The sequence below is a fragment of the Elephas maximus genome, chromosome 22, assembly GCF_024166365.1.
Source record: "Elephas maximus indicus isolate mEleMax1 chromosome 22, mEleMax1 primary haplotype, whole genome shotgun sequence".
In the NCBI taxonomy this organism is placed as follows: domain Eukaryota; kingdom Metazoa; phylum Chordata; class Mammalia; order Proboscidea; family Elephantidae; genus Elephas; species Elephas maximus.
The window spans coordinates 15,898,620-15,914,332 of record NC_064840.1 but is presented as its reverse complement, the minus strand read 5'-3'; the positions used below and the strand labels follow the sequence as shown (position 1 = coordinate 15,914,332).

General features: G+C 45.3%; 1 protein-coding gene across 2 annotated transcripts in view; it reads right to left on the bottom strand.

The window, feature by feature from the left end:
- Window positions 1–15,713, bottom strand: part of SUDS3 (SDS3 homolog, SIN3A corepressor complex component) — a 40,653-nt gene that overhangs the window by 13,658 nt on the left and 11,282 nt on the right. For both annotated transcript variants that reach the window (XM_049865561.1, XM_049865562.1), the window contains exons 4-9: window positions 13,028–13,099; window positions 9,818–9,837; window positions 8,215–8,371; window positions 2,142–2,237; window positions 1,107–1,168; window positions 922–943 (exon numbers count right to left, since the gene is read on the bottom strand). In XM_049865561.1, coding sequence (XP_049721518.1) covers window positions 922–943; window positions 1,107–1,168; window positions 2,142–2,237; window positions 8,215–8,371; window positions 9,818–9,837; window positions 13,028–13,099 — 429 coding nt within the window. The remainder of the gene's footprint in view (window positions 1–921; window positions 944–1,106; window positions 1,169–2,141; window positions 2,238–8,214; window positions 8,372–9,817; window positions 9,838–13,027; window positions 13,100–15,713) is intronic.

Sequence of the window (15,713 nt, the reverse complement as noted above, 5' to 3'; positions counted from 1 at the left end):
TTATGGTATGACTAAAGCCCTGGTGACCATCAGAAGCCCAAGGGACAATTGTTACATAAATCTCTTCAATTTATAAAAATGAAATCATTTCTAGAAATATTTATTACTAAGTAGGGTGGGCTATTTGGCATGTAGAGAGTCAAGCTAATACCGGTGCTAATAACTACGGTGGGTTCGAATAGCCTAAACTCACAAACTTACTAACAAACCCCCTCCCCACCGTGTCTTCAAGAGCTCAGGATGACTGTGTGGGCCACACCATGGTGGCCCTCAGGAGGAAATTATCTAGAGAAAAAAGAATCTTGTTTCTCTTTCGCAAGACTCAGTGAGCTAATGGGATGTGTGAGTAATCACAGCGCTAAAAAAAAGAAATACCAACTCAGAATTGTATTTTGCAGCCTTATGCTGACTCTCGAGTACTGCTCTGGAAGGAACATTGTTAGTACTGAGCCAGCCTCTTCCATCAGCCCTGCCTTGGAGCTGCGGGTGTCGTCCCTTACCACAGCGAGGCTATGAGACGCCACTGGGACGGTAATACCCAGCACTTAACTTCTGAAAGTGAAGAATACTAAAAAATCCTTCTGGTTTCAGTCTCCAAAACGGATGAGTACTCAAATCTTACGTCTGATGCCTAAACAGAAGGAAGCCTTCACCAGCCAATCAATCAAATGTCTCTTTTACAATAAATCCTATGGAAAAGACAAAAATAACTTTAACACAGTAAGGTAAAAAAAAAAAAAAAAAAAAAGCCAGGGGAGGGGTACACTTTAAGGTCCCCTTCATTTGTCAAGTCTCGACTCCTAGGCAAATGAGGGGCATTTTATTTGTGAAAATGGCAACGATGCCCTGACAGGTATTTGCATGCTTTTCCAACAACGTGATAAAAAGATTGTACAAGTGCCAGTAACATCATGCACTTACCTGGTCTCTTGGGTGACTTAAGCTGTAGGAAGAACAACAACAAAAAATCTTAGAGAAAATCATTTCAGATACAACTTAAGGTGTCAGAGGTATCATAATGGTTTAACAACGACATGAAAACAAAGTGAAAGCAGAAAACCACGTCAAGCCTAAGCTTTCCCGTAAATCAAAAAATTCAACTCTACCTTATTTAATGTCCTCAGATCCTCCATGATCTGTTCATCTGTTAACAAATAGTTCAGCTGGGGTACTGAGAGTTAAAGGAATGTAGCCAAAAAGCGTGGCTTCCAAACAGAAATCGACAAGAAGGAACCAGTACTTTAGAACCGAGAAGCGTGACTGTGGTAAATGATGTTTTCACAAAAACTGTTTCCTTCTTAGAAGTTTATGGTTCTCCCACTAAATGCGTGGTACCCAGGTATATAGAGAATTCATATCCCTCATCTTACATGATAAGAAAGTGAAATAAGATTCACTAGGCAATCATAATAAGAGAGACAGCACAGGCAACTGTAAAATAATTTCATCCTGAATTTGTAAGGCACTTTGTTGTAAAGATCTGAAGACAGTCAAACACAGGTGGGGTTAATCGTTCTGACAACCCAGAATCCTCAGGGGTGAAGGTGGAGGGACCTGAAGTTAGGTCCTTGCCTGCTGCTGTTAGGTGCCATCCAATGGCAGAAGCATCCTGAGCAAAGGGCTGTTACATCCTCTTGAGGGACAGAAACACTTCCCCCTGTATCCTGTCCCCACTGCCATTTTTACAATTAAAGGGCTTCTTTACATCTGACTCACATCTCAATTGCTTTAAATTAAGTCCCGTTTGCAATCCACTATTTGGGGGATATAGATAACTGAGGTACATAAAGCGAGATGCCTGTCCTCATTTCACAGGTGGAAATATTAAGGCGCATGACGTTTTCACTGCCCCTGAATCCCGAGGTGAGTGTTAAAACCAGGCTGAATTGCTAACATCAAGTACCTTTCCAAGTAACTACTCTCCATAAATGTCTCCCACTAAAAGCAGTAGCGACTGAGGACTCCAATATTAAAATGGCCTGCACCATCTCACGGGATAAATATTTTACATATGCTTTCTAATTAAGTACCACTTTTCTGCAGGACAAAGCCCTGTATATTCTGTCAAGTGGTTAAGCAAGGATTCAGTAAGATTCAACAGTCTTAAGGGAAAGTGACTGGAACTTGAGGCAAATGGATATCAGGCGCAGGTTTCCTCCTCTTGTCTGGGATGGGGACAGGATCATTTGGTCGCCTCCGCAACTTCCTGGTCATGATGGGTTTCACTTCCATAGAATCTGTAACAAGAATGGAATGGGTAGATCAACCCAACTCTCACTCAAAATCAGTAAGAATTTCTATCACTCTAAGAATATCTATTCCATAGCCACCCAATCAGACTGTTTTATTGGAAATGTCTGGTCCACAGATGGCCCAGGCCTGACGCCCATGGCAGGGTTAGGAGACAGCCTGTCTTAGAAGATTAGGCTGAATGACTTGGGTGTCTACCCCTCAGGATGCAGCCTCCAGTATAACCTTGTAGCTGCTGCTGCTGGTATCTCTCCAGCACCCTCAAAAACTAGGAGATTTTCCACTTCTTCCCTCAAACTGCTGTCAATTCTGACTCATAGCAACCCTATAGCACAGAGCAGAACTGCCCTATAGGGTTTCCAAGGAGCAGGTGGTGGATTCAAACTGCCGACCTTTTGGTTAGACTGCAGAGGAGTCAAGAAGGATGAAAGGGGCCCTGCCGCTAATACCTACGCCTGAAAATCACTCCTCCCCTGGCTGCTGCTGCCACACAAAGCTCTCCTGACTTGCCTCTTGGGGGTTCTTTTTGCCATCCTGCTCCTTAAATACTGGTGATCTCTGGGGTCCACTCAACCTCAGCCTGTATCCCAGTGAAGCCCAGCTCATCAAGCCCACCTCCACTCACCCTCCTGGAAGGCAATCTGAACCTGATGACACCAGTACTCTACGTGTTCCAAACTAACTAGTTTTTCCCGATTGACCTCCCGAATCTGCCTCTTCTCCATGTCTCAGGGGCATCATATCAACCCATCCTTCTAGGCTAGAAAAAAAGCCATCGTCTGTGACTTGTCTTCCTTCACCTTGGCATTCAATTCACTAGACAGCATCAGCTCTCCCTTCGAACTACTGTTCAATCCCATTCCCTCGTCATCTTTTTACTAAACTCCCCCAGTGGCCTTCAATGGTCCCTCGGACCTAAGTCTCCTACCATATCCAGTCTATCCTCTCCACCCTCAGAATCGGCTTCCTGAAATACAAAATGGATTTTGCTTTATCACACCTCTTATTAAACATTTCTGTGACCTACCACTCTCTATAGCATAAAGGTCAAGGTCCTCAAAATGGCACACAGGACCCCTCACAATCTAGGCCAAGCCTCATTTCTGGCCTTCCTCACTTCTTCATTCACTTACCCTGTGTGCATGCTTTCAGCTTTCTGTAGCTCAAAAATGTCATACTTTTTTTATGCCTCCAAGTTTGCACAAGCTGTCCCCTCGCCGAGCCTCCTCTTTTCTGCCTGGTAAACTCCTACGCAACATCCTTGGCGAGTCGGCTCAATTATTCCCCTTCTGGGACAGTTTCCATGGGAGCGTCACTCCACTTACCAAGTAGCCAGAGCATTTGTACAAACCCTACCATACCAATCACCACTCTGTGCTGGACATTTCCCCCATTAGATTCCTGAACTCCACCACAGTGTGGAATCTGTCCCCATGCCGGCACCTAGCAATGGTCCTGGCACACGATAGGAGCTTCACAGAGTTTTCTGCAGAATGACTAGATGAGGTCAAGTCTGACTATGAGATAAAGTTAAAAAGTTAATTCATGATTATTCATACCACCGGCAGGACAAGATAGCACCAGGGAATTCAAATGTAGCCCATCTATTACAGAAATGCACAGGAGCATGGAGTATATGATAAACACGCGTACAAACTCAATACCAACGAGCAACAATGAAGGGGTACCTAGTGGACACGGAGGGAGTTAAGAATCAAGGTCAGGTCTTTAAAGACCAAATCACATAGGAATGAATGTACCAATCTGTTAGGCCAAAGTTGCCCATAATACAGCGACGGCATTTAAAGACGGAATCTATCAACCCCTTCCTTTCTGTACCCTCAATCACAAGAAATGGCCAAGATTCCCCATCAGCCACAATAAAAAAATGTCTTGGGGACAATCCCACTCCACCCAAAATCCAGACCACTTCTTCCATTCTCCCTGCACAGACACTTGTGTGGGACCTCTTCTGGCCTTGACTTCAATATCTGTGGGGAACATACTGCTCCTGTATGAGTACAACCACATGGACCCTAAAACCAGGATGAACAAGCTCACCAAATCTTTATTTAGGAGGCCTCCATCTCAACACCACCTTACACTGTGAAGACATGGAACCTGTGTCAGCTTTGTCAGCTGTGTCAGACTTAAGCTCCTTGGGGGTACAGACCTTACCTTTTAATTTTGTGAATCACTTACTGTTACATGTATCCATGGTATTTGTGTGTAAGTCAACAGCAAGGTGGTATAACTGAGTGTGACGAGAACGCGCTTGGAATCCAGCAGTCAAATTCTACCTTAAACACGAACTCAATGAGGAACTTTGAGAAAATGGCTTCACTTCTATGAGCCTGCTCTGCTATCTGTAAAATGGGGATAACGACACGCAAGTCCAATCCCTGAGTGCTTGCTCCGTGTGCCAGCCACTCTTCTAAGCACTCACTCAATCTGCACACCAACCCTCCAGAGGAGGCTCTACCTCACCACATGAAAAAACCACGCCATCAAACTGAGTGACAAGGCCAGGATGCATCCCTAGTCTGTCAGCCTGCAAAGGTAGCACAATTATTCTCACATAAATCCTGGCTTGATCGACTGAAGTGCTCAGGAAACAGGGCTTCTATTTTGGTATTACAATTCCTCATGTCTCCAGCTATAAAACCACTGTCTTATAAAGGAAACCCACAGGCTTTACTAAGGTCACGAGCAACTTATGCAGGGCCTTGAGGGTTAAACGATGTTCCTGGTGAGGCAGGAACTTCCGCAAGAAAACTAAGTGGCAGTTAGCGGGCTGTTAAAAGCCAAGGAGGAAAAGAAGGCTGTCTAAAGACAGGAAGAAGAAAACAGAACAGAAAAGGATAAAGTTCTCCACATGTTAAAGCTCGCTGAGTTCTTGTTCATGGTCTGACTCAAGAGACTATCACCTCAACTTTGCTGAAAACTCACACCTGTATAATTGTGCCTAGAACCTCACTACTCAAAGCGTGGTCCATGAACCGGAAGCATCAGCACCACTGGGAGTGGTTAGGTAAGCAGGCTCTCAGGCTCCACCCCAGACTTCCTGAAACAGAATCTGCATTTTATCAAGACCCCCAGTGACTCAGACACATGACACCTTGAGAAGTACTGACCTAACACTCATTCTAGGCTCTTACCTCCACTATACTTTTTCACCTGCACAGCCCCGTTCTAAATTCTCCAAAAGAGGTCTGCGTGGTGAAGAGTACGTCCCACTAAGTCTCAAGGAGGTTTGTAAATGCCTTATGTTCACACAGAAACCCTGGTGGCATAGTGGTGAAGCGCTACGGCTGCTAACCAAAAAGGTCGGCAGTTTGAATCTGCCAGGCGCTCCCTGGAAACTCTACCGGACAGTTCTACTCTGTCCTATAGGGTCACAATAAGTCAGAATTGACTCGACGGCAGTGGTTTTGGTTTGGGTATGTTCACACAGAGCAAGTCACCAGATACGCCATTTCCAACAGGTTACAGGTCCAAGTTTCTTTTCGGCCTCTTATTCCATTTTGTTTTTAAGGAGATCTTCATGCTGAACCAGAAAAGGAGGTTTCATGAAATATCTTTTCTGGGCAAAGCCAAGCCTGTGGCCATAGAGTCCGTTCTGACTCACAGCGACCCTACAGGACAGGGTAGGGCTGCCCCCATAGGGTTTCCAAGGCTGTAATCTTTACAGGAGGAGACTGCCATATCTTCCTCCGGCAGAGCGGCTGGAGGGTTCAGGCCACCAACCTTCCAGGTAGCAGCCAAGCACTTAACCACTGCGCCCACCACCAGGGATCCTTGGCAAAGCTAAGCAACAGTGAGACCGGGCAATAATGCACAAAGGTGAAATAAGTCACTCAATTAGAGGAATGAAATCAGACTTTTAATCCAATACCATATCGGTACCATCTGTGGAAATGCTAATTATCCTTCTAGCTCCAGTGCCTTTTCCCCTTACCTTGGCAGTGCCTTCCATACCAAGGGTACCAAATGGCTGGAGGAAGGACGTTGGTACCTTTAATGGCTAGCTCTAACCACTTCTGTAATCTATTTTATTGCGTTACAAATGATTTCCCTGCATTTATTTGTCTTTTCTATCCTGTCAGACTCAGCTTCAAGTCGCCAAGGACGCTTCCAGTCTCACTTAAGATTCTGGCTGTAAAACTGCCTGGCCAAACAATGCCTCTCGCTTGTCAATAAGTGGGCTGCCAAATCCGAGGTAAGGTGATGATACCCTTCCCTGCAGATGGAAAGGGAGCGGCAATAAATTGACAATATCTCCCACTCGTCTAATGAAGGCCCACAGACATCTGGTAGCTCTAGCAGAGCACTGTGGCATCGATGCCAGCCACAGCCACCGTCAGGAAAATTGGTGTGCAGGTCAGCAAACAGGCAAGCAGACTGGACCACAGTGCTATTAGTCATTAAAAAGGCACTTCAACAAGGACAAGACAGTGCTGTCCACGGATACGATTTTAGCATCCATTCTCACAAAAACTCTTTCTGAGCTGCTTTCAGAGGCTTTTAAGGAACTCATTCCTTTTGCCAAGTCTTTCAAATGAGGAAGCTATCAGAGGAGAGATTTTTTTCAAAACAGCTTGACCCACGCCTCCAACTTGCCACATTCTCACTGATGTATCACTGGGACTGGGCCAGAAGTATATGTCATATGGGGCACAAGTAGGTGCAGAGCACCAGAAATATAAAGGGTGGAACAACCCTCTTAACTGTTGCTTAGTTTCAGAGTCAGCCCCAAGGAATGATGTGAAATCACTGCATTTCCTATGGAACCCTGCTAACATTAGATAGGCCGGAGCCCCAGGACCTTTGAACATGATTATAAAAGTTAAATCTGGGGGCATGTAGAGAAGGGCAAGCCACTTATATATCCAAGTGACAAACTCACCGCTAACTTGCCTTGCAGTATTTGCTAGCGGAAATTTTCCCAAGTTCCCAATCAGGTAATTCAAGTCAATTCCTGCTCTGTATCCTTCCAGAATACATAAGGCAGTAGGAAAGTCGACCCATACTGCTTCTCCTGTAAAGTTGCCTACAACCTGCCAAGGGCCCCTATGTGGCTTACTGAATCCTAGAAGAGACTGGCTCTGAGTCTAATGCAACTTTACTACCTTCACAGGCAAAGTTAAGTTTAGCTTCTCTTGTTGGAATCGTATCAACTCTTTCTGAAACGTTCACAGTAACACCTGGGGGGAAGGGGGCTAATAGCAACGATGATACAGCCAAAAGCCTTTGTTCTCACATCTGGGTCAGAGGAAGACAATGTCTTTTGACTAATTTAGGCAGTCTGAAGGAAAAAAAAAAAAAATCCCATCACCACAAATAGATCTGGGCAATTCAAGACCATCACCAAGACATGAATGCAGCTGACCCAGGAACGAAGCATAATCCAGAACTTGCTGTTATTAGTAAAGGTCTACCAGTTATTGAATATCTGTTATGTAGAGGGCACTGCACTAAGCACTCATATTTCTAATTACAATCCCGTGAGGTGGGGTATCATTAGCCCCATTTTGTAGAGAGGGTAGGCTCAGAAAGGTTAGCGGCTTGACTAAGGTCACACAGCCAATACAAGGTGGAGTTGGGAGTCTAATGGGTAACGTCAAAGCCTACTTTACTTTGTTCTGCTACCACAAGGTGGTGAGGACCAAGACATCAGACAGAAGAAGTAGAGCACCTGCCCATCAGGGCCCCCCTCAGGCCCACCAGGACCCCCCTCAGGCCCGCCAGGACCCCCCCTCAGGCCCGCCAGGACCCCCACAGGCCCGCCAGGACCCCCCTCAGGCCCGCCAGGGCCCCCCTCAGGCCCGCCAGGACCCCCCCTCAGGCCCGCCAGGACCCCCCCTCAGGCCCGCCAGGACCCCCCCGCAGGCCCGCCAGGACCCCCCTCAGGCCCGCCAGGACCCCCGCAGGCCCACCAGGACCCGGTCCCTCGTGCTTTCATACCTCCAGTCAGTTCCATTGTGAGCTTTTCATTTTCAATCATCTTTTTCTTCTCTTCTAGTTCAGCAATCAGGTTCTCTTTCAGCTCAATCTTCTTGTCTTCAAATTCTTTCACCGCTGCCTTCTTTTCTTTAATGTAATTTCTTTCCACTTGTTCAGTCTGAGCAAAAGAAAAGCACAGGCTAGGGGTACAAGGAACGCCCTGAGGGCCAGGCTCCAACTTGAAGCCGGGCTCTTGCACTCAAGGGTAAAGAAAAAGAACTTTACTAGACACGGGAGATCAACAGTTTCACTCACAAACACACTTGCAAGGATGGGATGTCTGGGAGCAAGTTTCCGATGGCTGCATAAAATTGAGACACAAGACTTTTACTGGCTTCTAAGAGTACAGCTCACTTGCCACTCAGGTAATCCCTCTCATCCAGATCATAAATATTATGACTTTTACGGTCAAACAGAACTTAAGTTTCTCAAGATGGTAAAAACAGCACATTCCAAATGAAATATCTATATTCAAAATTAATTACAAGATACTGAGGCCAGGATGGCATGAGTTACCATTATTCTTGATTCGTAACTTTTCCAAATACTTATAGTAAGATAGAGAACAAGGAGCCCTGGTGGTGCAACAGTTAAGTGCTTGGCTTCTAACCAAAAAGTTGGCAGTTCAAATCTATCCGGCAGATCTACAGGAGAAAAGACCTGGCAATCTGCTCCCATCTAGATTACAGCCCAGAAAATCCTATGGGGCAGTTCTACTCTGTATTACAGGGTTGCTATGAGTCAGGATTGACTCGATAGCAATGGGATAGTAAATCATTTATTAGGTGCCTGAACCCCATAGCATTCATTTATTGAAACTATACAAAAATAAAAATTGCACTAAGAATCCACGTTTTAAGTTGCACCGCTGGAATAACTGACAAACAGGTGGGCTCATGGTGGGCTATGGATGTGGATCACGTGTTCCTCCAGGCTACACATGACCAAGTGCTGTGACCTGAGTTCAGTACTAAAATGGTTTCCAATAATGTGGCTCTGACAAACCACGATCTTCTCAAAAATTAATCCCGAACACACACCAGCCACGCTGGGAGCAGGACACCCTTCCAGGTTCAGGCGCCAATCTCTGTATACCTAGCACCGGGCCTGGCACAGAGCTGGCACTCAGAGGTCTGCTGAATAAAAGGAAAAATTTAAAAAACAGTCTTTCCTACTGACCCAGAGAATTTCAGCTATAAAACTGAATTGTTGAGCCAATTCAGAGACTAGGCTGCTTTAAGGGCCAATATATCAAATGAGGCCATTATAATTCAGACATACTCCCAAACGCCTTTAATGCAAGATAAAAGTCAACAAGGAAGCAGTGACAGGTGAGCATCCCTTAATCCCTGGGACAAGCAGAGGCTGCCCAACCAACAAATGAAGAGGTGGAGTTTCTGAACTGAGATCATATGCCCTGTCATCAGACAGAACAGGGACAAAGGCTTCCAGTTGAGGGCTTCCAAGCTCTCTATTTGGTGCTAGGAGGAAACACCACTGGTTCGGCAGAGCAAGAGTGCGGCCTCCAAAAAAGCCTGCAAACCCAGAAGATCCATGTACTTACTTCCAGCTGGAGGAAGAGTTCTGAAAGAGATAAAACGTGCAATTAGACTCGCTAGGCTGTGTCACCTTTCTAGACGGTGATGCTAGGATTCATTTAGTGATGCTAGGATTCATTTAGAAGCAGTAATTGCTTTCTGAAAGCACGGTTACACAAAGCAAATGTTTTCATCAGGCAAGTGTTGATATACATGAAGGGGAAGGAGGCAAGAAGTGCTCGTGTCTAGTTAAAATCTGGCCCTGAACTGAAGCAGCTCTGGCAGTTCTGCCAAAGGGCAAAAACCAACAGCAGAAACCAAACTACTCTGGCAGGAAGAAAATAACAACCATCCCTTCTTTCACTCGGTCCATGCCCCCCAACAGTCCCAGTAGGCCCACCCAGAAAGGGCAGGATGGGTCAGGAAGAAGCAATGCCACTGCTCCTGAAGCCGAGTCCATACTGATGTTGTCATGTAAAGGGCTCTGTGGTGAGGAGGGACGCGCCTCGAGAGTCCCAAGCACAGAGCTTTAAGTGTCTTCCGAGGCTTGACTCTCAGGCCACCAAGCCTCTGCTTAAACGGGTCCCTTGGCCAGCACCTCGCTCTTGTCTGTCTGATCATATTTCCCAGTTGCAGGTCGAATGCAGCCTCCTCCCTGAAGTCTTTCCTGACTACCCATCATTTCTTGCCCCTCTCAGACACCTCCGAGTCTCCAGCCAGCAGTAGGCAACAGCATAGGACGCACCCACTGTGCGCCAGGCAATTAGTACTGAAACTGCTTACTTAGCAGCTCCCGCACCACTAGAGCATAAGCCCCTCTACAAACCTAGGGAGCCCTAGTTCAAACCCATCAGCCGCTCCAGGGGAGAAAACTGTGGCAGTCTGCTTCCATAAAGATTACAGTGCTAGAAATCCTATAGAGCAGTTTTACTATGTTCTATAGGGTTGCTAGGAGTAACAACTGACAGGATGGCAATGGGTTTTTTCTACAAACCCAGTACTTGGGACGTTAATAGGTTCACAGTTCCTAATTTTCTCTGCATGACAGTAGGGCTACTACATGAGGTCCACAAAGATCGCTGGGAACTGCACAACTCCAGCGGGTGCTGTTCACATTGTACCACGCATGGTTCCTTTGCAAACCTGTTTAATTCTACAGGCCCATTCTCCAGAAAAAATGCAAATATGCACATTCACACAAGATATTTCATACAATTTCAAGGGTTCCAAGGACCCCCAGATTAACAGCCCAGATGCTCGATTAACTGCTGCTGAGTATGAAGATAAACTGAGGAAAGGGACAAAAAAACCAAACCCGTTCCCATCGAGTCAATTCCAACTCATAGCGACCCTACCGGACAGAGTAGAACTGCCCCATAGGATTTCCAAGGAGTGCCTGGTAGATTTGAACTGCCGACCTTTTGGTTAGCAGCCGCAGCTCTTAACCACTACGCCCCCAAGGTTTCCTGAGGAAAGGGACAAGTTACTCATTTTTTTCTAACCCCCTCAGAGTATGAGGCATGATGAGTCTGCCTGACCACTCGGCACTGGGAATTGCTGAGCACAAGGGCCCAAGCGCACCCTGACCAACACGCTCTCGCCCATGATTGCCTCCAACTCACACCAGGCTTCTCAAGTCCTGCAATCCTGCGCATCCCCAAAAAATCACACCTGCACCAACAAATCAAACTGACAATTAGCACTTAGAGTTGGCAGTTGTTTTAGCTAAAGCAGCCAGACACCAACCACAACCAAAGCAGGTGGATGTAGCTCTGTACAGAATGTGCTTTTTAAAGCCCAAGACCTGACTGATTTAGGAGCTCTTCTGCACTTTTTCCCGGGGGGAAGAAGCATTTATGAAAGAACACATGAGGACAGGATTGAAAACCCAGGAGTAGGATTAAGAAAAACGATTCAATACTCACTCGGCAGTTCTATCTCAAGAAAAATGGCCCACGACAATTTTCATTCTTTATTTACATCTTAAACCGATTTTGTGAGGTCTTATTTCCTTCTACAGATGGGGAGACTGAGGCTTCATGAGGTTAAATACTCCCCTTAAAGGTACAGCCTTAAAGTGATGGAGGCAGATCCTTCCATTATGTTGCCGCCTCATTAGCATCTTCCTTTCCCTGCTGAAGGGCAACTCCAGGAAGAGGGCTGAGGGTTTTAAGGATGTCCCAAGGGGTACCTGAGGAGCTTGGGGTGGAATGACGGTAAGAGGAGGGGCAGGCTGAAGTGGATGGACGGAGGGCTAATGGCCGTAGCTCCACTTTCCCATGCCCCCACACCCTTCTGCTCCTATCTGCTGGTGTACATTGGACATCTGTTCACTGGGGAGAGAGAATAAAGGGTTCCATCGATAGAAGGTTGGAAAGTCACTGGATCAGAGAGAGGACAGCAGCTTGGACTGGCACCTAGACCTGCACCCAGACTGCACTTTAAAAGCCATGTTACTTCCAACACTACAGAAAGAATCACTCTGCTGGCACTTACAATGCTAGTTAACGTTACTTAACATTTAACACGTACACAAGATTTCCTGTACACACAGGGATCCGTGTAGACACACTCTAAACAGCTGTCACACGTTACGAGAAATTTTTGCATGATTCTTTATTCAGCTCATATTGTCTCTTAACTTGACATGTGCCTTTATCTTCTGTCGACAAGACAGGGAGTTTCTTCAAGGCCAGGACTATGTGCCTATGCTACTTTCTCTTGCCCACACTTAGATGTTACAGACGTTCCACAAGCCTTTGCTGAACGAGCACATTTATTATGTACAACAGATCAAAAGCACGCTCTTTGTCTCCGAATGCTCATAATAATACTCAGGGTAACAATGGAGATCCTTCCCCTCAGAGCACAGAATACCAGAAAAAGCCAACTTAAAAAGGGAGTAAAACAACCTACAATCCTTTTCCAGGTCAACATGAAGCCAGCCATGCAGACGTTGAGAGAGCAGGTGCAAGACTGCTCTTGGGGCATCAGGAGCATAACATGACGGCAAGGAGCCACCTGTAATGCCCTTGACTACTGGGTCATTCTTTGGCAAATGGAAAAAAAAGATGGAACCAGTTTTATGGCTTTGGGGTCTCTCTTCCCTGAGGCCCTCTCCCAATAGGCTATTTGGGATACGTTTTGGAGAAGAGCTTATGGACGTGTTACATCAATGATCAACAAAAGGCGGAAAACTGGAAGACAATTCATTCCCATTTAAGATGTAGCCTTACCTGCATTCCGTATCCTCTCTTTGTACTGCTGATCCAGCTTTTTCATTCTCTTCTGATATTCCTGTAATGTACCTGATTTTGAGCATTTACAAAACAAAAAGAACAAGAAAAAGTTACTCTAAAGATTAACCCGCTCTGTATTTTGTTTCCTAAAATTATTCTCCAGCATCAACAGTGATCGTTTCAGTGACATCAGAGGAAAACGTAAACCAAGGACAGCCATGCCCAGGCAGAGCTAAGGGAACTCTGGCTCTCAACCAGGAGTGCACAGCAGAAGCCACCTGGGGTCTATCTGAGGTCTACCCCAATCGGCTGGATGAAGACTCTCCGGTAAAGGGCAGAGGTAAGGGGGTACAGGCACCCCAAATGACTCTGATAGTAAGTGTAAGAACCATTGGCCGAGAGGCCATCTGAGATAACAACAACTGGCCTCTACCCATCGGGAACAAAAAAGGAAGAAGGAAACCAAAGTCTCATGGAAGAAATTAGTCTACTGAGCTAACAGTCTACGTTAGGCACAGCCTCATCTACCCTGTGCTAAACTTGTGAGATCAGCAGAACGAGATGGTGCTGGGCTACCACTACCGACCATTCTGATCAGGGCCACAGTACGCGGACCCTAATAGAATGGGAGAAGAATGCAGAACAGAACTCAAATTCTTAAAAAGTCCAGACTTACTGGACCAGTTGAGACTAGAGGACTCTCTGAGACCATCACCTTGAAATACTCTTTAAACCTTGAACAGAAACTATGCTGAGGCACCTTTCAGCGAAATAAGACTGGCACACAAAACAAAGGCTATTATCCATGAGTATGGTGCTCCATTAAAAAACATCTCTATACTTTTTTTTGGGTATGAGACCAAACGGCCAACAATTACTCTACAGCAAAGATAAGAAAACGGCAGGGAAACTAGAGTGCTGGAAATGGAACAACCAGAACACAGAGAGACTGCTGACACATCGTGAAAAATATAACTAATGTCGCTCGCTAAACCATTTGTGTTAAAACTGTCAAATAGGAACCTAATTTGCTGTGTAAACTTTCATCAAAAGCATAATAAAATATTATTCAAAAAAAAAAGTGGAGGGGGAAAAAAAGGGCCACTGGCCCAATGTAACTTTTAAGGTATACATTGTATACGTACAGGTTTCCCCAGCTATCCAAAAGCAGAGCGTTTCTATGAAACCTTTCCTAAGTCAAAATGGTGTAAAGCAAAGAAACGATTATGGGAAAATTTTTTGAGTACTCGCAGACCCAAAATATACCTTAGGACACATCTTGCTAACAGACGCACAAAATAAATCAAGGTAAAGCACAGATGCTCACAGACACAGTTCAAAGCTATGGTGGCTTGATGCTGATACGCTGAGTGTACTTCCGGGGCAGGAGCTTGGCAACGCCTCTCGCTGCTGCTCGGGATGCGCACTGCCTCTTTAATGGTTCACTCCAAAACAAACACTGAACGGTACTTTCACCTTTTGCCTTTTTTCCTAAAAGCGAAAATCCTCTTCGGATTTCTTTTGGTTAGTGAAAACAGGTACCAACATATGTTTTTCATAAAAGCGAAGTGGTGTAAAGTGAACTTTTGAAAAGCAGCAGGTACCTTTATCTAAATTTACAACTCTGGTCTAAAGAAAACAGGAGCACATCACCACTCTGCTACACCCAGAGTTGACAGCCTCCCTTTCCTGGTAAACGTTCATTCTCCTTCGGTAAGGTCTAGATCATTGCTCTCCAAGTGAACTTTCCGCAATGGTAGAAATGTTCTATATATTAACCCTGTCCAATTTGGTAGCCACTAAACTTTTTTAGTCACATGTGACTATTGGGCACTTCAAATGTGGCTACTACCACTTGAGGAACTGAACTATTAATTTTATTTAAATAGCCACATGTGGCTGGTGGCTATACTGGTGTAGATTCTTACAAAGGTCTACTAATCTCATGGCTTTTCCCGAGAGCAGCTTAATTATGATGGTCCCAATTTGTGAGGGAAGTGTTTCCTGATCATACGCTTTAGTAGGTGTTATGAATTGAAGTGCACACCCCCCAAAAATATGTTTTGGAATCTAATCCCTATCCCTGTGGATGTAATCCTGTTTGAAGTAAGGTTTTCCTTTGTTATGTAAATTAGATCACAGTAGGGTTGAGTGGGTTCTAAATCTAATCACTTTTCAAAGAGTAGATTAAGCACAGAGATACCCACACACATAAGGGAAGACAAATATCATGAGAGCCAAGAAAACAAGGAACACCTAGGACTACCTATAAGGAAGGAATTGACACAATGGAGACCCTGATTTGGACTTTGAGCCTCCAGAACTGTGAGAAAATAAATCTCTGTTCTTTAAAGCCACCCACTTGTGATATTTCTGTTACAGCAACACTAGCTAACTGAGAAAGCAGAATGTATTAATGGCATTTTTTCAAAATCCCTCATTCAATCACAGGATACAGGCCTAACGCCCTTCCCACAGTGGACTGTATTTCTTTTGCTGACAGATATCTTCATTGTCACTGGAAGAAAGGACAAAACAGCAACAAGAGATGGGTGATGACAACTCACAGGAATGTTTTTCACTATTAAGCGAGATCAATGTAAGATGGGCTAGCCCAAGGGAGTCTGGTACCCAAACCAATAAGGAACCTAATGGAAAAACGGAAACCCTGGTGGCATAGTGG